The sequence below is a fragment of the Pseudonaja textilis genome, chromosome Z (assembly GCF_049901715.1).
Source record: "Pseudonaja textilis isolate UNSWEBS1 chromosome Z, rPseTex1.2, whole genome shotgun sequence".
Lineage (NCBI taxonomy): Eukaryota > Metazoa > Chordata > Lepidosauria > Squamata > Elapidae > Pseudonaja > Pseudonaja textilis.
Window position 1 is genome coordinate 122,175,017 of NC_142008.1, and position 25,058 is coordinate 122,200,074.

The following is a 25,058-nucleotide window of genomic DNA, read 5'->3' on the forward strand; positions in this document are numbered from 1 at the left end:
CGGGGAGCTTAACAACCATGCTGCTAACTTCATAACTGCAGCGATTAACTGGCGAGAAAGGTAATCAAAACGGCAATGTTCAACAGAAATTTTAGGCTCCATTGTGGTCATAAGTTGAGGACCCCCTGTAACATGTGAAATGTATCTTCCAACATCCATCCATCCAGCTGTCTTCTGGACCATTTGGAAGTTTCTACAATAGTCTTCCAAGGCAGCTCTGCCTCTATTGCAGGAGTTTGAACAGAGGGGAGATTGCAATTTGTACACACCCAAGCCCACACACCCACACTCACTTGACCTCATAGTCTCTGCTTCCCCATCTAGCAGCAGCTGTGAGTTCCAGGAAAACTCCCAAATCACGGAGTGGGCCACCAACAAGAGTTCAAATAAGCAGTTCTGTCAATCCTCTTCAAGTGTCGCCTTCCCCCAAACCTCAGTGTTATAGGTGTGCTACGTGTTCAACTTAATGGTGGTCATTCACTCACACTTGCAGCCCTAAAAATAGCCACAAAGTACTTTGAACGGAACACTGAAGCACAAACGGTTTTGTTAGAATTCAGTGGAGATTCTCCGTCATTCAGGTCATAGTTGTTCCAAAGGTGCTTTTATTCTTTCAGGAAGCAGCTGGACTGTTTCTTGACGTTTTTTTTTTTCTTTTCTTTTTTAAAGACTTTTCACTTCTCATCCAAGAAGCTTCTTCAGCGCTGATTGGATAGTGGGTAGAGCGGAAGAAGCTTCTTGGATGAGGAACGAAATGTCTTCAAAGAAAAAAAAAACCCAGAAAGTCTAGTTGCCTCTTGAAAAAGCACCTTTGGGACAAGTCATCCCCTAGTCCTTCTTTTCTAGTCTCCAGGACCTGCCCCAAGAACAACCCTGGTTGGCAGTCTAAGCTTTGGGGGATCTCCCAGACCAAGAATCTATTTTCCAGCTTCTCTTTCCTCTTTTGACTTTCTCTTTCTACTGGGAAAATGACTTTTCCCTCCTTATTGATTGTGGCAAAATAGTCTGGCCTCCATTTGAATGGCTAGCAGAAAGTTTCATTCTGCAGCTGTAAATTCCATACATTAAGGCTAGATCTTTCGATCCTGCGTTCATATATCTTTTATTTCGGCCCAAATATTCTGCCTTTATTGTTGCTCCAAAGTAATTGTTTGATGTGGCATTTCAGACCTTCCGTTTAAGAGTATAATGAGAGAGGGGTCTATACTGTATGAAGGGCTCCGAACAGGAAGTTGATGAGATTAGTTCTATGTCACCTTGAAGTCCATTAATTTTTGCTGGGCTAAATTTTAATTACTATAGTATTCGTTTCTACGCCCAACACTTTTTGAGTGTATTGTTAAAAGAACAATTCCATTGAGAAGCGTCCACAAAGAAGAAAAACGCAAAGAAAAACGTTCTATCGAATTAAGGTTTAGCATTTATATTTATATATATGCCAAAGCTTAATCGTTTAGAAGATTCCAAACTGTATCAGAACCGCTCCCGGAAAGTTAACAATGGCGCCGAGAAGCCTTTCTTTAACCATACGCTGATTGGGTAGTTTGAAACGCGCCGCGCCGCATGGATTGGATTAGCCTTTATTATGCAAAATAACAATGGCAATAGCTGCTACGTTTTCCTTCTGGTCGGATTCCTTGCTATATATACTATCCGCCCGTTCGTTTCCCCCCCACGAACATTTTCTTCTTGTAGAGTGTGGAGGTGTGTAGTTTTTTTCCTTTCCGAGATGTCTGGACGTGGAAAAGGAGGCAAAGGCTTGGGGAAAGGAGGCGCCAAGAGGCACCGGAAAGTCCTTCGCGATAACATCCAGGGCATCACCAAGCCGGCCATCCGCCGTCTGGCTCGCCGCGGTGGCGTGAAGCGCATTTCGGGCCTGATCTACGAGGAGACTCGCGGCGTCCTGAAGGTCTTTCTGGAGAACGTGATTCGCGATGCAGTCACCTACACCGAACACGCCAAGAGGAAGACTGTCACCGCCATGGATGTCGTCTACGCCTTGAAGCGCCAGGGACGCACCCTCTACGGCTTCGGCGGTTAAAACCTTCGAAAACTTAAGCCATAATTCTAACAACAAAGGCCCTTTTGAGGGCCAATCAAATTTTCTTTAAAGAAGCTGTTGGTCACGAATTAAACTTCAAAAGGAAACCTGGGTATTGGGTGACGTTAAATTATAAATTAAACTAAAAAAATAAAATCAAACGGTAAACTTGCTAAGTCATTTTTTGCCGTTTTCTGCTTCTACGTTAACCACATTACTGGCGCTTTTATCCTGGTTTCTAAGCAGCTACGGTGTTTGCGTCGTTTCCCATAGTTAATTTGCCCCTGATAGAAAAAGCGAGTCGGTGCTAAGATTTACTATTTTAAGTACTTCAGTGTGACATTTCTGGAGTAAGATTTCTGGGATAGCTTTAACTTTTTAAAAAGAACTAGAGGGGTAAATTGTAAATTGGCCAGTAGCGATTGCTTTCATACGAAATGCTGTGTTCGCTTGGCTCACGTGTTATTTTGCGGAGTGAACTCCGCAACTGCAAAATCCAAGCAAATGGCTTCTCTGCATAACAACCAACATCAAGGGTAGCTTGTGACATGACTAGGTTAAATGATTAGGGTGAACAGAGATTGAAAATTTTTTGCCTTACAAATAAAAGAAAACAGCCCTTGCCGAAACCCGGGATCGAACCAGGGACCTTTAGATCTTCAGTCTAACGCTCTCCCAACTGAGCTATTTCGGCCCGCTCGAGATTGTATGTTTTTCTTTATAATTTGACACCTTAAAAAAAAATTTTCTCTGAAAAATATTTCTAAGGTTAATTTAATTGTAGCACAATTGTCTTGAATAATTTGTACAGAACTGATTGTCCCAGTATGCAGGATGTACGCAGAGAGATAATAGGGGGCATTTAAAATCTTCAGCCTTCTGCAAAAGAAAACCCCCAAAGCAAAACAGGTAAAAGTAGTACGAGATTTGTAATTGGCCCTTCTAGCCAATAAGCAGCCGCTATTCTCAAATTGATCCAATGAGAAGTTCAAGCTGAAAGCACCAATGGGAATGCCAAGGTTCAATAAAATTAAAACTTCGTGGCTTCTCTTCCAATAGTGTAAAGGCAGGCCGCTTTTCCACCAATCGTGCCTGAGAATTTTAAAACCACTCATTTGCATATGCGTCCTATAAATAAAGGAAAGGTGTTTCCTTGCCTTTCATTTATACATTCTTTTGCGGAAGTCTCCCGTTGACCAGAATGGCTGAACCAGCTAAATCCACTCCGGTGCCCAAGAAGGGCTCCAAGAAATCCATCACCAAGACTCCGAAGAAGGGAGACAAGAAGCGCAAGAAGAGCCGCAAGGAGAGCTACTCCATCTACATCTACAAAGTGCTGAAGCAGGTTCACCCCGACACCGGCATCTCCTCCAAGGCCATGAGCATCATGAACTCCTTCGTCAACGACATCTTTGAGCGCATCGCAGCCGAGGCTTCCCGCCTGGCCCACTACACCAAACGTTCCACTATCACCTCCCGGGAGATACAGACGGCTGTGCGTCTCCTTCTGCCCGGAGAGCTGGCCAAACACGCCGTCTCCGAGGGCACCAAGGCCGTCACCAAATACACCAGCTCCAAGTAATTTCTTTTTTTTTCACGGTGACACTCGGAATTCTTTTATTTCACCAAAGGCTCTTTTAAGAGCCACCCACTCTCAAAAAAGAGCTACTTCACTTGAAAAAAGTTTTTAAGCGCCGGTTTTCAAAATCTTTAGATTTCATTTGCTGGGTTGGTTTCTACAGGGACTAAAACATTCTTAAGAAACTTAAATCGGCAGAAAAACATTAAGCTGCCTTATCTTTAAATTATGTCGTCGCAAATTCAACTGCTGTTCCCCAGCCTCCTTGGGTCAAAAAGGCATAACTACCAGGATAGGTAGGGAAAAATTAACAGGGCTGTTTTCAAAGGTAAATAAATTTCAGATCTTAACGGAATGGCACAACTCTTGAATTCAACAGTAGACATTGGCTTTTGTGTCATCTGAATCAAATTTGGGACTGCTGGAAAGGGCTGTGTTGTAAATGGGTAGTGTTACATCCCTCCCCTTCTGTTAAGGTGTTGGAAGAAATATCCTGGGTTCAGTTTCAAGTTGGGGGGAAACATGGGAAGCTGTTTGGAAAGATGGTTTAATGGGAGACAGAATCACATTCCTTGGAGCTCTTGGGCAAAAAAAAAGGGAGAAGATGCTGAGAATCCCTGGGTTTTATGCCCCCTCTGGGGCACAGGAAGTGTATCCTGATTGGCTGTTGTCAGAGGTTATAGCTAGCTTTGTAGGTTGTGTGCTAAGTTTGGTTGAAACTTGGTGGGTTGTGCAATGAAGGGCAATTCAATGGTTCTCCCTGAAAGAGGTAGATCTTTGTTATGTAGAATAGACTGGTCAAAGCCTCAATGGCCCCTTAACAAAGGTCTGAGGGCTGAGTTTTTACTTCTCTTTTAGGAGAAATATTCTGCCTTTTTTAAGTATACCCTAAAGTATTTCCTGGAGAGGGATGGGTTTTAACTTCCAACAAAGGAACAGCTATTAAGTTTTAACACAGAAGGCTTCTTTGGCTCCTCTTTCAAACCAGGAGTCTTTTCTGTCCAGATTGTGACCCTTCAAAAGAGACGATATTCCCCATCAGTGAATTAGAACTGAATGCAAATGACTATTATCTGCAAGGAATATAAATGCTTCCATTCCCCGCTATCCTGTCAGAGCTGAAGAAGCTTCTTGGATGAGAAATGAAATGTCTTCAAAAGAGAAAAAGCAAAGTCCAGTTCCCTCCAGAAAAAGCATCTTTGGGTTAGCCCCTTTGCTTGCTTGCTTTTTTCTAAAGGGCAGTGAAAAGTAATAATACAGGTCATTTCCACCTGTTAGAATTGCGCCTGTAAGAGGGTGACATATTTCCTCAAAGGACAACACGTGTTATTGTATCTACCTGTTTCTAAAGAAAAAGTATGTGGTAAATAAGTAAATGTATGCTTGCTGTAATATATATATAATTCACATGCTGGGAGAAAAAATCAGTTCCATTTTGGGGTTCAATTGTAGATTTCCGGAACTCAAAGGAAGTGATTTAGAAAACCTTTACAGCCGTTTCCTCGTTAGTATAGTGGTAAGTATCCCCGCCTGTCATGCGGGAGACCGGGGTTCGATTCCCCGACGGGAGAGAGGTGATTTCCCCTCCCCCTAATAATTAGTGTTTGCAAAATTTAATTGCAGCCAAGGCGTCTTTCTCCGAGGATCTAACCTTGCATGAAAGGTTTGTGAAGATAGTGATCTCCGATAGAGGAGGAAAGCTGCACCTTTAAAAGAGCGTATCTCGCCCTTAGCAACAGGCGTGGGGGATTCTGGGAGTTGAAGTCTTAAAGTTGCCAATAAGATTGAGAAATCCTGTTTTTAAAGTATAAAGAGTTGAAGCTCTCTTTGAAGAATGTTTGGCTGCGAAGCAGGGGGGTAAAAGTTCCTCTTTTTCAGGGGCATCACTGTTACTGCAGGAGAGAGCTCGCAGGCGAAGCGAACGCAAGAGGAAAAAAATGGGTTGTTGTGCTCTTGTTCATTTGCTTTTGAGATCACAATGCTGGACACATTAAATCCCCTTTCAAATCTTAGGTAAAAGTTCAGGTTGAACGATCGCCCATCTTTCTCGAAGTGGTCTCTGTGGCGCAATCGGTTAGCGCGTTCGGCTGTTAACCGAAAGGTTGGTGGTTCGAGCCCACCCAGGGACGTAATGATTTCTTTTTATTCTTACGAAAAATTAAAAAGATTAAATACGCAACTGCTTTATCAGATAAACCACCGGAGTTCATTTTACCTCTCTGATTTTAAAGCAACTATTCCAGCATCAGCATCTTTGAACAAGAGGTATAAACGGCAAGCAGATGTGTATATATATATTTTCTCTCTCTCTCTCTGGAGGTAGTGCATATCTGCCATGTAATTTTTATATTCTCTTACAGTATATTACATTATATTATAATTATGCTATTTTCTCTCTGCTGCAGTGTAGTGCCTTTAGTTTGCAAAGGCTGTTGTTGGGATATTTTTCCCCCAAAATTTTGTTCTATTGTACTTTACTAATTTATTTGTTAATTTTGTTAGTTTTTATTGTTTTTATTTTTATTTTTTTGTTTTAAATATGGTTTTACATTGGGTAAGCCACCTTGAGTTGCCATGGGCGAATAGGTGGCAATATAAATTAAATAAATAAATAAGTATAATTATGTATGTTTACACCCACATTGTGATCCTGGTGTGTTTCTGTGGTCAGCCTGAGGAAACTGCAAGGACCTTAGCAGGAATAAAACAGAAAGGGAGGTACTGTGGCTACCATCCAGAATATTTCAAGATTTGCACCACAAAATAGCTTTAATGTTGTATGCCAGCAATGGTGTACCAACAATTAAGGCAGGGATGCAAATATAATAGTTTATTATTCAGCTGATTAGTCAGATTCCATCCTATTCCTTCACAGGGACAATTCCAGCTGTTGTAAACACCCCGCTAATCATAGTTTGGATGTCTGTGGCATGCATGAAGCCTACAAAGCTAACCACCATCTTTGTGCAACTAAAAAAAATATTGGTTTACTACTACTTAGGGAGAAGGGGGTGGACAACCACGTGAATGATTGTATAGTAAGCAGATTGAAAAATGGGTGCAGGAAAAATTCCTGTGCTTCAGTTCCATTTGTATTATATGGAAGGTGTGAATGAAGCTTCTGTACTCAAATAAGAATAGAATAGTATATAGAATAGAATATAGAATAGACTATAGACTAGAACAGTGGTGGCAAACGTTCTCGCCAATGAGTGCTAAAGTGGGAGTGCACGAGCCTGCGCGGGAAACTGGAAGAGCAGCTCTTTGGCGTGGTGCAGCGGAAACTAGAAGCTCAATACTGGTTACCTGGTCTTCTGGTTTCTAATGCACATGCGTATGCGAAGACCAGCTGGCCAGGGCATGCATGTGTGCTGGAGGAGTTGCTCTTCCGGTTTCCGGCACTCCCACACGCATGAGGACCAGCTGCGTGCTGGAACCCAGACCAACAGGCGATGGCTGGCATCCCCAGAGAGGTGGTTCTGCATGCCACTTCCAGCATGTGTGGCATAGGTTTGCCATAATGGGACAAGAATATAGAATAGAAAATAGAACAGAGTAGAATAGAACATAGAACATAGATAATGGAATGGAATGGAATGGAATGGAATAGAATAGAATAGAATAGAATAGAATAGAATAGAATAGAATAGAATAGAATAGAATAGAATAGAATAGGTTTATTGGCGAAGTGTGACTGGACACACAAGAAATCTATCTAGTGATAGTCATAGGATACTAAATAATCAGTTAACATAAATCATACTAGGAAACTAAATAAAACAATGTAAATCATAAGATACAAACAACAAAGTTATAAATAAATCTGTGTTTCTCAATTTTGGCCATTTCAGGATATCAACATACTTGAGTAAAGTTGTCAAGGTTGGAGTACAAATAGTCCTAGACTTACAACAGTTTGTTTAGTGACTGTTCTAAAGTTACAAGAACACTGAAAAAAAAAGACTTTTTGACCTTTTTTTCACACTCACATAGCATCTGTATTGCCACCTGATCAAAGTTCAGATGCTTGGCCACTCACCTTTTGCAACCTTCAGAAAAGCAAAGTCAATGGGGAAGCCAGATTCACTTAACAACCATATTACTAATGTGGTTACAATGATTCACTTAACTGAGGCAAGAAAAGACCTAAAATGGGGCAAAACTCACTTAACAAATTTCTCACATAGCAACATAAATTTTGGGCTCAATTTTGGTAAATCGAGGTCTGTAATGGAGCTAAACAGACGAAACTGTAAACATTAGGATTAAACCCCAATCTCACATAGAAACCATACCTTACTATTTTTGGAATTGAGAAATTTAAATTTAGCATTTCATTTAGGAATTGAAAAATACAAACCTGCATCCTCTGTTTAGAAAATCCAAGTAATAGACATTTATTACACATTTAATCTGCCATTAATGGTAAATTGACGAAAGAGGCAACTGGTTTTTAAAAACTGTCTACAATTTTCTATGTCTCTTAAAGATAATGGAAATAACCTACCTCTAATCTTAAATTAAGAGGCTCATATACTTCTTGGCAGAATTTTTAAAAAGCTCACTTTTAAAGGGAATTCTTTCTGCCTTCTTTCGAATCTAAAAATTAACTCTGACTGAAATATTTTTATAATTTGTTAGGGAGAAAACTAGAGACAACTTCCCACAAACCTAAACTTTCGGGAACCAAGAAATATTTAGGGCCCTTGGGAAAAGTAGTAAAGCCACTTTTGCTCATGAAAAAGAGCTAAATGAATGACATCATCTTTTGGATTTAATTACTGAGTTAAATACTCTATAAAGAACAGCACCTTTTGAGGTTTGCAGGGTGCTGCAAAAATCAAATCCTGACACAGAAAAAAAACCCACTAAGCAACATTAAACAACTCAAATTTGGCTTCTTCCCCCTTCCCTTTTCAGAAGGGGAACCAAATCTTGAGGCAGCACAATTTGGAAGAATATTTTTACTACATACCAGTGAGGAAAGGAAAAAAGAATCTAACTTCCAACACCAGTCCATTTGATAACTTTATGCAAAGATTGTGAACTAACTAACATTTTGAGGACTTTAAGACAAAGGGAAAATCAGAAGTGGATCTTATCAGTCAGGAGGAAATGCAAGCGAGCCACCCCACCCCCAAATCTTAATTTAAAATGCAAGTCCCATCAACCTTGATAGAAGAGCCCCCGCCTCCTTCCCCGCCCCCGCCCTAAAATAAATCACGATTTAGGTATGAACTGGCATGTAGCTATGTACATTATTTTTTCTCCTGAAGTAAAAAAGCAGAGAACAGCTCTTTCGTTGAGAAAGTGGGTGGCTCTTAAAAGAGCCTTTGGGTGTTTGCTCTGGGAAAACAGCTTTACTTGGAGCTGGTGTATTTGGTGACAGCCTTGGTGCCTTCGGAGACGGCGTGTTTGGCCAGCTCTCCGGGCAGAAGGAGGCGCACGGCCGTCTGGATCTCCCGGGAGGTGATAGTGGAGCGCTTGTTGTAGTGGGCCAGGCGGGAAGCCTCGGCTGCGATGCGCTCGAAAATGTCATTGACGAAGGAGTTCATGATGCTCATGGCCTTGGAGGAGATGCCGGTGTCAGGGTGGACCTGCTTCAGCACCTTGTAGACATAGATGGAGTAGCTCTCCTTGCGGCTCTTCTTGCGCTTCTTATCTCCCTTCTTCTGAGTCTTGGTGATGGCTTTCTTGGAGCCCTTCTTGGGCGCGGGAGCAGACTTGGCCGGTTCAGGCATAATCAACACCTACTCAATTTCCACCCCAGGAAATGTTGCTGCGAAGCCGAAGTTCCAGTATTTGTAGGCCTCCGGAGGGTTCATCCCGCCGAAACTCAGCGTTGTTATTGGCCCAAAGGTCGGCTCCGTCACGCTCCCGCGCGCCAAGTATGCAAATGAGTAGGATTCAAACACGGCGAAGGTGATTGGTCCGCGCCTAGTCAGATGAGGTTTCTTCGAGCATTCCTCTCGAGGCGCTATGGGAGGGAGACGTGAAGCACGAAGCGCCGATCAACCGAGGCGCCCCCCGGCGTTAAGACATAGAATAGAATCATTTAATGTGAGCTGAAAGTTTGATTTAACACCCTTCCAGATAAAGGATATTGGATCCGTTCATCCTTTTTCTTCTGGGGAAAAGAAAATAACACTTCTGCATTTCCTTTGCCGCGAAGGAATCTGTTGAAGATAATCCAATCCCTGAAATTTCTTCTCTGACAGTGAGAACAATTAATCAGTGGAACCAACTTGCCCCCCAGAAGTTGTAAATGTTGCTAAATTGGAAGTTTTTTAAAAGAAATTGGATAACCAATTTGTCTGAAATGGTATAAACTAGAGTTTCCTGCCTAAGCAGGAGGTTGGACTAGACAAGGGGTCTCCAACCTTGGCAACTTTAAGAATTGTGTACTTCAAACTCCCGGAGATCAAAGCAAAACTGGCTGAGGAACTCTGGGAGTTGAAGTCCACAGGTCTTAAAGTTATCAAAGTTGGAGTCCCCTGGACTAGAAAACCTCCACTTCATTCTATATTCTCTTTATTCCATTCTATTTATGTCCTATTCTATTCTCTATTCCATTCTATTCCTATTCTATTCTAGTCTATATTCTATTCCTAGTCTAGTGTAGTCTATATTGTATTCCTATTCTATATCCCTATTCTATTCTATATTCTATTCCTATTCCTATTCTATTTCTATTCCTATTCTATTCTCATGTAATGAACCAGGACATCTGAACTCTTTATTCTCTTCTTTAACCTAATGAGAAAAGATATTCTTGCATAACAGCTTTCTCTAATCAAGTGCAGTTCTGCTGGGTTGGATTCTTGTTCCCAACAGTCCCAGCCGAGCTGTGAACGATGAAAGCTGCTGACGCTGCTGGTAGGTTCCATGATGGTTCAGCCATGGTTAACCCTTCCTTCAGCTGATGTCCTTTCCAGCCCACCCATTCCCACGGTCTTGAGTCCATTAACCCTTGCTTAGAAGAGCCCTTTCGTCTCTCCCTTTCTCCTGAACGGAAATCCATTACTCTCAAATACGCAGTGTTGGGAGAAAGGACATCCCATCAAACTTTGATTAGGGTTATATCAAGAGATAAAATAACTGATTAGGGTTGTATCAAAAGAGAACACAGAATCCCAGGAAAGGGCAGGATGTGGAATGAATAACAAGAGTTGGAAGGGACCTGAGAGGTTCTCCAGTCTACTGCTCAAGTAAGAGCTCCTCTACCCACCCACCTACCTGCCTACTTACCTGCCTACCCACCTGCCTAAATATATAAATTTCTTCTTTTAAAATTTAAGACAATTATTTTTTTTAAAAAAAAATACCTGGGTGCTACCGTGTTTTCTTCAGGTTTCTTTCTTTCTTTCTTTCTTTCTTTCTTTCTTTCTTTCTTTCTTTCTTTCTTTCTTTCTTTCTTTCTTTCCTTCCTTCCTTCCTTTTTCCTTCCTTCCTTCAGTCTTTCTTACTCTTTCTCTCTTTTTTTTTACTATCTCTCTTTCTCTGTTTTTTCTTTCTCTTTGTCTCTTTTTCTTTCTCTGTCTTTCTTTGTGTCTTTCTCTGTCGCTCGCTCGCTCGCTCGCTTTCCCCCTTCCCTTCCATTAATCCAATTTTTCATTTTTCGGGATCTTGTCCGTTTAAGCGCGTGCCCGACCGACCGACCACTTTCGGGTCCGCAGGAGGCGCGCGTGCGCGGCCTTCGCCCACCTTCTTCCGCAAGGCGAGGTGCCGTCTCGAGCATTAGAGGCCGGGGAATTGTTTCCTCGGAGCATCGCCCCTCAGGGCGGAAGTTGAGGGGTTGTTGGGTGTTTTTTTTAACTTATTTTCTTTTTTGGACGGAGCATTTTGCGGTGGGGTGAGTCTGCCTCGCCTTATTTGGGGAGGGGACGGCTTGATTCCATCTGTGGTTATTATCACCATCATTATCGTTGTTATCATTGTTATAATCATTATTATCGTCATTATAGTTACTGTCATTGTTTTATTGTTTGTTGTTTTATCATTATTGTCATTGTTTTATTTTTGATATTATAATTGCCATTATAATGTTTGTTTTGTTGTTTTGTTATTAATATCATTATCTTTATTATCATTGTCATTGTCATTATTGTTTTGTTTGCTGTTTTCTTGCTATTGTGTCATTATATCATTGTCATGATAGTTTTGTTTGGTTTTGTAGTTTTTATATTATTTTTATTCATTAAACATGAAAGTCAACTGAACATTTCAAATGTAACACAAATATCACAAAAATTATTATTACTCATCACACAGTCAACCAGCTGTTCAGACATTATTATTATATTATTTCTTTTATTAATTAAACATGAAAGTCAACTGAGCATTTAAAATGTATCACAAATATCACAAAAATTATTATTCATTGCACAGTCAGCTAGATGTTCAGACAACATTTATTATTATTATTATTATTATTATTATTATTATTATTATTATTAGTGTTCTTCTGGGGTTCACTTTTTTTCCCTTTAAAAGGAGGTCCATGGAAGAGTTAAATGAAATAGGCCAGAATGACTTCAATGCCTGGAATCTTTAAATCAGAATAAAGTTTTCATTATTCTGTTTCTTTTCTTCTTGTTTCATGCGATTAGCATATTTTAGCATGTTTTAATGTGTAAGTAGTCCTCGACTTACGACCATTCATGTAGTGACTGCGATATTCCAACAGCGCTGAAAAAAAGTGACTTATGACCTTTTTTCACAAGACCATTGTGGCATCCCCTTGGTCACGCGATCAAAATTCAGACACTTGGCAACCGACTCATATTTATGACGGTCGCAGTGTCCCAGGGTCATGGGATTGCCTTTTGTGACCTTCTGAGAAGCAAAGTCAATAGGGAAGCCAGATTCACTTAACCACCAGGTTGCTAACTTAACAACTGTAGTGATTCACTTAACAACTATGGTAAGGTTGTAAAATGAGGTAAAACTCACTTAATTACTATCTCACTTAGCAAGATAAACTTGGGGCTCAGTTGTGGTTGTAAGTCAAAGACTATCTGTAATGATCTTCATTTAACGACCCCATAATCCCTTGCAGGGTGGAGTCTGAGCAACTGAATGGAGCAGTGTTTTAATGGCCGGATGCCCTTTCTATTGCCAATGCAGAGTTTTGTTTAGCAGATATATTCCTAGAGTGCCCAGAGAGAGAAATATCTGCCTCTACCTAGGATCAAACTCACAGCTTCCTGATTGTGAGGCAAAAGTTCACCTCTCCCAAGGACTATCTGTAATACACACTCAATTTTTTTTCCACTGCATGTACTTTTCTTAACTATCCTGAGATTGTCAATCTAATTTTGGATATTGGAATGCCAGTTCTCTTGTGCCATTTAATGACCACAGTAAAGTTCAGTGGAAAGTGCTATGCTTTGTTTGTTTGATGGAAAAGGGATTATGACCCTTCCATCCCATCTCTTGGTGTGCCACCCTCCCTCAAAGGGTTTTCTTAGAGGTCTGGCATAATTTTACATTTTCAAAGAACAACCCTGTGAGGTAGGTTCACTTTGTGTCTGTGTGTGTGTGAAGAGAGAGAAAGAGAATCGGGTTTGAAGTCACTAACAGAGGACCAGAATGGAGATAGGATTTGAACTTGGCTCACCTACGTCCAAATTATTAAATGTCAAAAATTTAAAATGTTTCAAATCCAGACTCAAAAGGATAATCCTTATGATCTTTCTGACTTGGCAGCTGAATTGATCTGAACTCGTTTGTTCTGAGAAATAAAGAGAATTTTTTTTGACAGTGAGAACAATCAACCAATGGAACAGAAATTGCCTTCAGAAGTTGTGGGAGCTCCATCACTGGAGGCTTTCAAGAGGGGATTGGACTGCCACCTGTCAGAAATGGTGTATGGTCTCCCACTTGGGCAGGAGTTTGGACTAGATGACCTACACAGTCCCTTCCAACTCTTAATCAGTTTCTTATCTATCCCCTAATAGCTTTTCTTTTGAATGGATGATTTCAGTCCTTTTTTTTTCAAAATTGGGATTGTTTAAAAGATGTAGATTTCAACTCACAATTCCCCAGCCAGCCTTACTGGTAATGCAAGTAGTCCTTGAGTTACGACCACAACTGAGGCCATTGTCAAGCCCAAAATTGACATGTGTAGCCATTTTAGTTAGGCTTAATATATATTTTTCTTACTTTCTCTGTGGTAGTAATGTGGGGAAGGGTTTGGGCTTGCCACATTCCTAAGGGGGGAGGAATGGAGATAAAGAGAGTTGTTTTGGCTAGGTGATTCTTCCCATTTGGAAAATGAGCTATCTGTGCTGGGGCCCCTTGAGGTGGAGATTTATGACATCAAGCAATGAATTACTTCTATTAGAGAATATGACTTTTGGGGGTTGTTTCTAATTTGTAATATTGTGGGGTAATTCCAGGTTGCATCAGATCTGGAATTACCATGGACTTTGCCAATTTGATGCTTTCCTAAATAAAAAATCTTTTTGGAAGACGGATTTTATACTTTTCTTTTTAAATGGATTTCAGCACTTGGAAACCTGACAGCCATGTTGCTAAGTAAAACATTTCTTAGGTGAGTTTTGCTCCTTGTTACGATTTTTTGGGGGGCCACAGTCATTCAGTGAATCGTTGCATTTGTTAAGAATATGGTTGTTAAGTGAATCTGGATTCCCCGTTGACTTTGCTCGTCAGAAGGTCACAGAAGTGGATCAAATGACCTTGGGACACTGAAACCGTCAGTGTGAATCAGTTGCCAAGCAATCCGAATTTTGATTGTGTGACCACGGGGATGTGGCAATGGACATAAGTGTGAAAAATGGTCATAAGTCGCTTTTTTCAGTGCTGTTGTAACTTTGGACAGACACCAAATGAACTATTGTAAGATGAGGACTATCTCAAAAGGATTATAACATTGCTTACTTCAGCTATTTATGAGTGGCTCTGGTTGCTTCTGCATGGGAGAGAGAGCTAAATCAAGTCAGTACAGGTAGTCCTCGACTTACAACCACAATTGTGCCCAAAATTTCAGTTGCTAAAGACATTTGTTAAGTGAATTTTGCTCCATTCTACAACCTTTCTTGCTTCGGTTGCTAAGTGAATCATTACAGTTGGTAATTTAGTAGCCCGGTCGTTAAGTGAATCTGGCTTCCCCACTGACTTTGCTGGTCAGAAGGTCTCAGAAGGGGAATCATATGACCACACCCCAGGATGCAGTAGTGGTCATAAGTTTGAACCAGTTGCCCAGCATCTGAATTTTGATCGCAAGAGAATGAGGACGCTACAAAGGTTGCAACTGTGAAAAAGGGCCATAAGTCACTTTTTGCTGTTGTAACTTTGGACGGTTACTAAATGAACTGTTGTAAGTTGAGGGCTACCTGTAATGACATTTAGGAGTTTAGCTAGCATGTCCAGGAGGGATAGATGCTAGAAGCTATGAAACACGGGGTGACCTTGTGACAGATCTGGGTTAGCTTCTATAGAACAGGGTTGTGAAACTTGATTTCATTGCAGGCCGCATTAGGATTGTGTTTGACCTTGGGCGTGGGGGTGGCCTGAGTGGGCGTGGCCAGCTTGACGTCACTTGTGTCACCGGTGACTGGTGGCCCAAGTGCTCTGCCAGCAAAAATGGGCTCCCAAGTTCTGTTTTCAGCCGCAACAGCCTCCTGCAGCCCTCTGCCAGTGAAAACGGAGCCCTCCTGGGCCCCATTATTGGCCACAACAGCTTCTTGCAGCCCTCTGGCAGTGCCCCCAACCCCTGAGCTCCATTTTTGCTGGCAAAGGCACCACAGGCCAGTCCTTTGCTGTTTCCAGGGTGGCCCCACGGGCGAGATCTAAGCACCCTGTGGGCCGAATCCTGTCTCCTGGGCTTTGAGTTTGACCCGTGCTGTCAAGATCAACAGGAAGATGGTTGTATTCACCCAATAGTAGACCAAGCTTTTCAGCTGTATATTTAGTCCTCGATTTACAACCATTTGTTTAATGATTGTTTGGAGTTCAAACGGAACCGAAAAAAGTGACGTGCCACCATGTCTCACACTTACAACTATTGCAGCATCCCCATGGTCACATGATCAAATTTCGGATGCTTGGCAACCAACCCTTATTTATGATGGCTGCAGTGTCCCGGGGGTCACATGTCACAGTTTGCGAACCTTCTGATGAGCCAAGTCAGTGGGGAAATCCAGATTCACTTAACAACCGTGTTCCTAATGTAATAACTACAAGGATTCTCTTAACAATTGTGGCCAAAAAATATTTGTTAAAAAAGGGGGAAAACTCACTTTAGAAACGTTTCACTTAGCAACATAAATTGGGTTTCATTATAGCCATGATTCAAGGACTATTGGTATTAACATTGTACAATGGGCCCAAAACTCACTTAACAAATATTTCGCTTAGCAACGTAAATTTTGGCCTCAAATGGGATCGTGAAGCAAAGATTACCCAGAAAGTTAGAACAATTTCCCTTCTTTCTGATAAGGTCTCCAATCTTGGCAGTTTTAAGACTTGTGGACTTCAACACCCAGAATTCTCCAGCCAGCATACCTGGCTGGAGAGTTCTGGGAATTGAAGTCCACAAGTCTGAAAGTTGCCAAGTTTGGGGACCTGTGTAATAAAGGAAACAGCTGGATTTGAGGCTGCAGAAACATCATAAATATTCTGTGTCTGGGTTTCCCATTGCAGGATTCCACCATGATGCCACGACGTGGCCGGGGGAGACGACTCCAACTTGCAGCGTTCAACAGGAGGACTCTACCTGTCTCTCTTCAGCGGTCCCCTTTCTCTCATGCGATGGAAGGAGGAGTATCTGATGAGCCTTTGGACATGGTGGTTGCTCCCGCTGGTTCGTTGGAGCCAGGGGTGAAAGAGGAGACGCCCTACCCATCCTCGGTGCATGACCTGTTCTCCTATTTGAAGGAAAAAGAAGAGGAGGAAGAGGAAGAGGTGGACGCTGCTGACCTTGGGAGCTTTTCACCCAGCCCTTCTGTCTCAATGATGGTGAAGCAGCACTGCCCTTCCGAAGTCCATGAGATGCTGTCCTACTTAAAAAAGGAGGAAGAGGAGGAGGAAGAGGTGGCCAAGATAGCGTCTCTGTCTCCACCGCGTATTCTTCCACTCCCTGCTCCCCCTTCTGTTCTACCAGCCTATGCATCTACAGCTACGCTGGGCAGGTCCATCCTTCCGGGAGGAAAGAAAATGTTCCATTACTTCACCCCCGTAGCCCACCTCTCTACTTCAGCTCCCCCCAAACGGGGCCATGATCAGGCGGTATTAACGGATGGAGTCCCACCATATGTGCAGAAGAAAACCACCTCAGCAGTTTGGGATTACTTCACTCTGGACCCACGGGAACCCTGCGTGGCTGTTTGTAGTATGTGCCAGAAACGGGTGAGGAGAGGGAAGGATGGAGGCACCCGACCAGGCACCACAGCCCTTCATAAGCACTTGAAGGTCCACCATGGACTTCACCTGCCAGGCGTCGCGGTGGTTCCTCCATCCCTGCTGATGCCCCTGAAGGAGAAATCCCACCGCACTCCCATGCTGGTCACTGAGCCGTCTCCTCCAATCTTCCCATTTGCCCAGCCAGAGAGTAACCAACCCTACTACCCTCCAACCCACCCAACAGCCATCCAGTTGGCTTCCAGTACCGCTTGGATGCTCGCGGTGGACATGCAGCCCTTCTCCTGGGTGGAGAGTGAAGGATTTCGTCGGCTGATGGCCACTGCCCAGCCTCGTTGGAGGATCCCTAGTCGGGCATTCTTTACCACCAAGGCAGTGCCTGAGTTATCCAAAGTGGTGTCCCGGGCCGTACGGCAAACTGTAGCCTGCAGCGTCGGCCGCACAGTCCATATCACAATAGACACCTGGGGAGAAAGGCAAACAGCCATGTACATGTCAGTGACAGGACACTGGATTGCAGACTTAGCAGGCACCCTTGCCAGGCAACATGCCACTCTGTCGGTGTGCACCTTTGAAGGCTGCTGTGCCCCAGAAGACATCTGCCACAAACTGCAAGAAGTCCTCCAGGATTGGCTGTATGATCTGAAGACAGGGAGCGTAGTGGCCGACAGCGGAACCAACACAGCAAGGGCGGTGCGAGAACTGCACCTCAACCACGCTCCTTGCCTGGCCCGTTGTCTGAAGCTGGTCACCAAAGCATTTTTAGCCAGGGATTCGCAAGTCGGACGTCTCCTGAAGACTTCCAGGAGGATCTGCAGCTGTTACCATCGCTCGGCCACCGTCCGACAGCGTCTCCTGGAAGTGCAGGCCAACTTGGGCTTGCCTCAGCCTCTGGGGCCAAGCGCTCAAGCGAGGTCCATTTCCACCTTGCTAATGTTGGAGTGCCTGTATAGGCAGCGCCGAGCCATTGTGGCCATGCTGGATGAAGACGAAGACGATTCCCACCTGCTCTTGGCACCTGCAGACTGGAAGGTGATGAAGTGCTTGGTGGAGATCTTGAAGCCATTTGAGGATGCCACTGCGCTGCTTATTCAGCCTGATGCAACTCTCTGCCAAGCCCTTCCTCTCCTATGGTTCTTGGAGGAGCAACTCAGGGCGTTGAGGACCAGATACTACCAAGAAAATAATAATACTGCAGCTCACCTGACCACGCAGGCGTTGGACTGTCTTGAGGCTGACAATCAGCTGAGAGAAATAAAGGACAGTATGATGTATCGGATCGCAGCCTTCCTTGACCCCCGATTCAGAGACATCACCACCATGAAGCTCGGTGGGACAAACCTGAGTGATGCAGCCCTACTGAAGGAGCATATCGTTGGCTTGGCCACCAGGTCCTACGTGCCTCCTGGAGGAGCATATATGGAGTTCTCGCCCGTCAGCCGCTCTTCTCAAGAACAAAATGCCAGTTCTGGCAGCTCAGCGGCTTGGGAGTTCACCATGAAACGCTGGAGGGCCATCACCAAAAGTGATCCTGCCTCCAGTTTAGCTTCTGAAGGAGGAGCAGCCGTAGCCCTTCGGGAAATGGAAGAGTATCTCCATGACAATGTGGACCATATCGGAGAAAATGCGGACCCAATGCTGTACTGGCAAGGGAAGATGGCGACGTGGCCGTCTCTCTTCAAGGTAGCTGTGTTCCACTTTGGGTGCCCACCCACATCTTCATCATCCTCTGAAGAGCCCTGCAGTGCTCCCAGTTCATTGGGGCCAAGAGACCACACCAGGAACCTCTCCCCAGCCAACGTTACAATGTTCACGTTCATCCGTAGGAACCGCCACCTCATCCCGCAAGATTGGAGGCTCTCCCTTGGAGATCTTTCTTCCCAGAGTCCCCTGGGCCCAAGAGAGGACCTGAGTGTGGAAGAGGAAGATGACCTTCTAAGACTGGATGAAGAGCAGGAGGACAAGTGATGAAAACATCTGGACGTGAATCGCTACAGTGGCATACCCTTATTCATTTGTTACAGCCGGAATAACTGTCTTCTTGTACCTTATAGAGATTCTTAACACTTGTTAAAATTGATTGGAGGTTCCAAATGGCACCTCTGAATCAGTAAATGAAGCCTCAGTCACGCAGGCCAAAAGTATCTAATAATGGTTAAATCATGGCATCTGGACCAAAGTTTGTTAAACAGATACTTCATTACTCATCCAAGTAACTTTTCAGTCTTTTTTTTTTAAATAGTTGTTGGAATGTACTAACTCTTGCCATACAAACTGCAAGAGTTTCTCCCCAAAATGTTTTTCAATGCGTAATGAAGACTCAATCATCCAGGCCAAAAGTATCTTAAGGTTAAATCATGGCAACTGGACCAAAAGGTGGTTAAACTGAGACCTTTTGTTACTCGTCCAAGTAACAAGAGTTAGTACGTTCCAACTACTTTTCGATTCTCCGCCTAACTTTTTTTTTTCAATTTTGACCGAAGAAGTTACTTTGATGAGTAACGAAACATCTCAGTTTAACAAGCTTTGATCCGGTTGCTCTGATTTAACCTTTTTACACCTTTGGAATCAACTATACTTCTTCTGGTCTGAGACTCTTATATTTATATTGGTGGTAGTGTGGCAGTATCTTCCCCATTTCACCAGTGGACGTGCAGTTTCTGTATTTTCAGTACTTGGCTGATAAAATTCTCGAAACAGAGTGAGGTTCTCCCTTTAGGGAAACATAATATTCTGCCTTTTTAACATTTCTCAAAATATTTCATTCTTCTAGGAGAGGGATGGGTGCTAGCTTTTTACAATGCTTAATTTAGAACTTCGAGAACAGATAGCAATGAATAAGAAAAACTAAGATGCCTGGAAAGTAATCAGTCCTGAAAAAGGGTTATTAAGAATATATGGAACATATTTACAGTGTCAGGATACTACCCTAAGTAGCCAGATGAGGCCAGATACTGGAGAAGTCTTCTGAAAATAACCCACAGAAGGGTTGCTTTCATTGGGCAAATTTTAGAGCTTTGCAATGTTTTCCCCTCGATTTAGACATCAGCAAAGTTTATATACATTAGGACTGGGTGTCTAGTAGGCACAGAACAATAATGGCAAGAAGGAAATTATTATTTGTTTGAGGTTAACAGGTGGAACTGTGTAGTCTCAGGCTTCTGAAAAATAAACAGGAAGATCTATTATGTAGATTTAGCTTGTATAATCAGCCTGTCTGCCAAGTATTAATGGAAAGATGCAAATCAATCACAGGGCAATATATAAGGTACAGGTAAGACCTCAACTTATGACCATAATTGAGGCTAAGCTAGACAATTGTTAAGTGAGTTTGGGCCCATTTTACGATCATTCTCGACGTTGTTAAGGGAATCTGGCTTCCCCATTGACTTTGCTTGTCAGAAGGTTGCAAAAGTGGATCCCATGACCCCGGGAGACTGCAACCATCATAAGTAGAATAAAATTAGAGTTAGAGTTAAAACAGAACAGAATAACAAAATAACAGAACAAAACAGAATTTTTTATTGGCCAAGTGTGATTGGACACACAAAGAATTTGTCTTGGTGCATAGGCTCTCGGTATACATAAAAGAAAAGATACATTCATCAAGTCAAGAATCATCAGGTCCAACTCTTAATAGTTATACGGTATAATAAGCAATCATACTAGGAAACAGTCAATATAAACTGTAAGGATACAAGCGACAAAGTTACAGTCATACAGTCACAAGTGGGAGGGGATGGGCGATAAGGAGTGATGATTAATAGCAATGCAGACTATAAATAGTTGAACAGTATTGAGGGAGTTATTTGTTTAGTAGAGTGATGGCTTTTGGGAAAAACTGTTCTTGTGTCTAGTTGTTCTGATGTGCAGTGCTCTATAGCATCATTTTCAGGGTAGGAGTTGAAACAGTTTATGTCTGGGATGTGAGGGGTCTGTAGATACTATTTTCACAGCCCTCTGACTCGTGCAGTACACAGGTCCTCAACTGAACGCAGGTTGGTAGTAATTGTTTTTTCCCCCCCTGCAGTCCAAATTATTCCCTAACCATAATTATTGTCTTATCCTATCCTATTCTAAATATGAACAAGTTGCCCAGCATCTGAATTTTGATCACGTGACCCTCAAGATGCTGTGACCGCTGTAAGCCTGAAAAATGGTTATAAGTCACTTGTTTCACTACCACTGTAACTTAAGGCAGTGGCTAAACAAATGGTTGTAAGTTGAGGACTACCTGTAACTTGATTGAAGATAAGACTTTGGCCTTCCAGGTATGGACAGAATCGCTCTTTGTAAAAAGATGGCATGACCCAGGGCCCCCGAGAGGATTATTTAATTGCTGGAACAAGACTGGGCCCCTCACCTATACATTAAGTTAACATCTACCCTCCCCCTCCAGACCATCCTGTGGATTTTGCATTACTCCCTGCACCGACGTCAAGTAACTCCTAACCAACCAAGAGGCTCGTTAAAAGGGGGGAGGGTTCCAGGGCAGCGAAGCAGATTGGGAAGCGGGGACGGGGGGGCGGGGTGAGGATGAAGTACGGCGAAGCGGTGTTGGAGTCCGCGCAGCCCACAAGTAGATGGGGTTTTTTTCTGACTGAGAGAAGAATTATTCACTCTAGTCTTGCAATGGTGAAGCTATGGCATGCATGCCAGGCGTGGCATGCAGAGCTTTCTCTGAGGGCATGTGAGCTGTCACCCCAGCTCAACTGCCGTGCATGCATGTGCCTCCCACCAGCTGCACATCCACAGGGGGCATGTGGGGGATGTGGGACGTTTGTGTGGGGATTCATGGCGCGTGCACAGGAAGGCACATGCATGTGTGGAGGGGTGGGGAGTATGTATGGGGCACACGCTCAGGGACACATGCATATGCATGTGGGACACAGACACATTGCATTTTGGGGATTTCTGGCCTCCAGAACTCGGGGAGGCCGTTTTTGCCCTCCCAAAGGTTCAAGGAAAGCCTCTGGAGCCTGGGAGAGCGAAAAACAGGCCTCCTGGAAGTTCCAGAAGGAAACAAGCCCATTTCTAGCCTTCAGAGAGCCCCCAGAGGCCAGGGAGGCTGGAAACACACACACACACACACACACACACCCTGCGGTCCATTTCTGCTCCTGGGTGGCCCAGGAGGCTGACTAGGCCATGCTCACCATGGCCACACCCACCCAGCAACTAGACAGAGAACCGGTTCTTAAATTATTTGAAGTCCACCCTGGCCATAATATGGATGAAGAAACAGCTTTGATATGTGTGTGTGGGTGCTGTTTCTCCCCCAACAGAATTCAGCAAGGTTGTGAATTAGGTTATTAGCTGTTGGAGGTTAGGCATTGCCTTCATCCTTGAAGAAGACATTATTTTATTCCAGACTTTTGAACTGGATATTTATTGAGTGTTTTTATTTGTTCTGGGCTCTGGTCTTCGACTAGTAAGCTTGATTTGATGGATGCTGTAAGCCTGAAATAAATTTTCTATCTAGAAAGAGCGATGGATTCCACTCAAATATTTCTCCCCCCATTTTGCTTTTTGAAATGACATGCTTCTGATTACATGTTTGGAAACATTATCTTTTTATTGTTCACATAAAGGAAAGCTGGCTTTGCCACCCTTTTTGACAATAAATATTAAGAAACAAAGCAAATATAATATCTTTAGAACACATCTTAGAGCAGGTATTACAAAGCTCTCAAATATGCAAAGTGCTGGGTTTGCCCGCTTTTATATCTCGTTTTAAAATATGCAGCCCAACACATGCGAATTTGTCAAGATTCAGCTGTTTTTGTTTTTCCAATAGAGAAAGGACCAAAAACAGCTTCTGCCGAAACCCGGGATCGAACCAGGGACCTTTAGATCTTCAGTCTAACGCTCTCCCAGCTGTAGTTTTGTTGGTTTCTCTTTTTCCCTGATAGAACTGTTACATTTTAAGCATATTAATGCTCTTTAAAACTAGTACTGTAAAACTTAAGGTACACCAACATATATTTTGTAACCAGATTGTAGCACTTGTTCCCTTTGCAACGTTGTTGCATTAGTGTGGGCTCCCTTAGCAGAACATAGTATCTTGGTTTGTTAATGCTGGTCTCAAAGCCTTTATCAAATTCTGCCAGATACAATTTAAATACAAAGATTGCAAATTCAGTCCAGTGGTCGATTGCAATCCCGTGTGTGCAAAACACGCCAATAAGGACCTACCAACATTTAAAACATTTCTTATGACGTCTTAAGGCTGCCGAATTTGAGAAATATTTTAATCATTAATAAAAAATTAATAATTCCGGGGGGGGGGGCATGTTCATTAACGTTGCGGAGTTTAGAGAAATGTCTGTAGCGATTCTCAGTCCTCCAGGTCATAGTTGTCCCAAAGTGCTTTCTAATAAGGCAAGTGGACTTCTCCAGAGCTGAAAAAACTTCTTGGATGAGAAGCGAAATATCTTTAAAAGATAAAAACAAGAAAGTAAAAAAAAAAGAACCTTTGGGACAACCATGACCTGGAGGACTGGGAATCTCTACAGACTTTCAGCTATACAATTTGGGATGAACACCCTTTGGATGGTGCGGGAATAGGAATGGATTTCCAGAGGAAAAATTGCAGACTGCAGGAACCAGAAGCACTAGGGTGACCATGAGGACACAGATAAACCTCCAAGTGCTTCAGGATGCAAATGACCAGCTGTCTGCAAGGAGTATAAATCCTTCCCTTCCCCACCATCTTGTCAGAGCTGAGGAAGCTTCTTGGAAGAGAAGTGAAACGTCTTCAAAAGAAAACAAAATCCAGTTGCCCCCTAAAAAGCATTTTGAACCAAAAGCATGTGATTGAATTACTCTAAAGCCTAAAGATGGAAGGGATTTAGCCCAGCTAAATCCTCCAAATCTCCAGGCTTTTGAAAGCTACGTTCTCCCCCAGGCCAATAACCAAAGGATCCCAGTTCAGACTCTGGTTTAGACTAGCGCAAACATGAAGTGAGTCTTTCAAGTTTAAATTAAGTGCTTGGTTTATTTAAGGGAGACGAGAAGAATCATCCACTCCTTTGCTTGCAATAGAATATTTTATGTTACCAGACTTGAAATTTTGGATCTAGACAACCTAGAACTATGCCGCCTATGGTCTGACCTATGCTTAGTACACAAAATTTAGTCTGCTACGATGTCCTGTCAATAACTACTTCAGCTTCAAGCACAATAACACAGGGGCAAAGATAAACTCAAAGTAAACTGCTCCAAACTTGATTGCAGAAAATACAATTTTAGCAAGTGATCAGCACCTGGAACTACCAAACTTGTTACATTCTCAAACCCCCAAAACTTTTAACCTTAAACTGTCTACCGTGGACCTCACTCCATTCCTAAGAGGTTTGTAGGGGGGGGGGTGCATCAGTGTCTACTGTTCCCATTTATTATCTATACTTATGTATTATGTTCATACTTAGTTGTTTTCTCATACATGCTTGACAGACTAAGTAAAAATAAAATAAGTTGACTCAAGCTCTTTCCAGGAAAGGGTGGGTGGCTCTTAAAAGAGCCTTTGGGTGTCGTTCTTAGCAGCCGAGAGGGAGCAGGCAGGCGGGCGGGCGGGCGGTTGGGCTCTACTTCCCTTTGGCCTTGTGGCTCTCGGTCTTCTTGGGCAGCAGGACGGCCTGGATGTTGGGCAAGACGCCTCCCTGGGCGATGGTCACTTTGCCCAGCAGTTTGTTCAGCTCCTCGTCGTTGCGGATGGCCAGCTGCAAGTGGCGCGGGATGATACGCGTCTTCTTGTTGTCCCGGGCCGCGTTGCCCGCCAGCTCCAGGATTTCGGCCGTCAGGTACTCCAACACGGCGGCCAAGTAGACGGGCGCCCCGGCTCCGACTCTCTCCGCGTAGTTGCCCTTGCGAAGCAGCCGATGCACACGGCCCACGGGGAACTGGAGCCCGGCGCGGGAAGAGCGAGTCTTGGCCTTAGCTCTGGCTTTGCCTCCTTGCTTGCCGCGTCCAGACATACTTCCTTTTCCTTTTTTCTTTTCCCTTTCCTTGCAAAAAGCAATCAGCTCTTTCTAAACCGAGCAGGCTAAAAAGATA

The 25,058-nt window shown here is 43.3% G+C and overlaps 5 protein-coding genes and 3 non-coding genes across 8 annotated transcripts; 5 read left to right on the forward strand and 3 right to left on the reverse strand.

Annotated features, from left to right (window-relative positions):
* The first annotated feature begins 1,664 nt into the window (after positions 1-1,664).
* LOC113449467 (histone H4) lies at positions 1,665-2,101 on the forward strand. The gene has a single exon (XM_026720583.2). It carries the CDS (start codon positions 1,730-1,732, stop codon positions 2,039-2,041), a length of 312 nt encoding a protein of 103 aa, XP_026576368.1. The 5' UTR covers positions 1,665-1,729; the 3' UTR covers positions 2,042-2,101.
* A 561-nt stretch (positions 2,102-2,662) lies between these two features.
* On the reverse strand, positions 2,663-2,735 carry TRNAF-GAA (transfer RNA phenylalanine (anticodon GAA)). The gene has a single exon. It is a non-coding gene; the product is annotated as a tRNA-Phe (tRNA).
* Positions 2,736-3,242: 507 nt separating this feature from the next.
* LOC113449466 (histone H2B 7-like) lies at positions 3,243-3,623 on the forward strand. Its single transcript, XM_026720582.1, has one exon. The coding sequence runs from the start codon at positions 3,243-3,245 to the stop codon at positions 3,621-3,623; it is 381 nt and encodes a 126-aa protein (XP_026576367.1).
* Positions 3,624-5,119: 1,496 nt separating this feature from the next.
* On the forward strand, positions 5,120-5,192 carry TRNAD-GUC (transfer RNA aspartic acid (anticodon GUC)). Its single transcript has one exon. It is a non-coding gene; the product is annotated as a tRNA-Asp (tRNA).
* A 483-nt stretch (positions 5,193-5,675) lies between these two features.
* TRNAN-GUU (transfer RNA asparagine (anticodon GUU)) lies at positions 5,676-5,749 on the forward strand. The gene has a single exon. It is a non-coding gene; the product is annotated as a tRNA-Asn (tRNA).
* A 3,216-nt stretch (positions 5,750-8,965) lies between these two features.
* Positions 8,966-9,437, reverse strand: LOC113449463 (histone H2B 1/2/3/4/6-like). The gene has a single exon (XM_026720579.2). The coding sequence runs from the start codon at positions 9,359-9,361 to the stop codon at positions 8,981-8,983; it is 381 nt and encodes a 126-aa protein (XP_026576364.1). The 5' UTR covers positions 9,362-9,437; the 3' UTR covers positions 8,966-8,980.
* Positions 9,438-11,307: 1,870 nt separating this feature from the next.
* LOC113449457 (zinc finger BED domain-containing protein 6-like) lies at positions 11,308-20,004 on the forward strand. The gene is made up of 2 exons (XM_026720566.2): positions 11,308-11,472; positions 16,287-20,004. Exon 2 carries the CDS (start codon positions 16,296-16,298, stop codon positions 18,969-18,971), a length of 2,676 nt encoding a protein of 891 aa, XP_026576351.1. The 5' UTR covers positions 11,308-11,472; positions 16,287-16,295; the 3' UTR covers positions 18,972-20,004.
* Positions 20,005-24,568: 4,564 nt separating this feature from the next.
* LOC113449462 (histone H2A type 2-C-like) lies at positions 24,569-25,029 on the reverse strand. Its single transcript, XM_026720578.2, has one exon. It carries the CDS (start codon positions 24,977-24,979, stop codon positions 24,590-24,592), a length of 390 nt encoding a protein of 129 aa, XP_026576363.1. The 5' UTR covers positions 24,980-25,029; the 3' UTR covers positions 24,569-24,589.
* Positions 25,030-25,058: the final 29 nt, after the last annotated feature.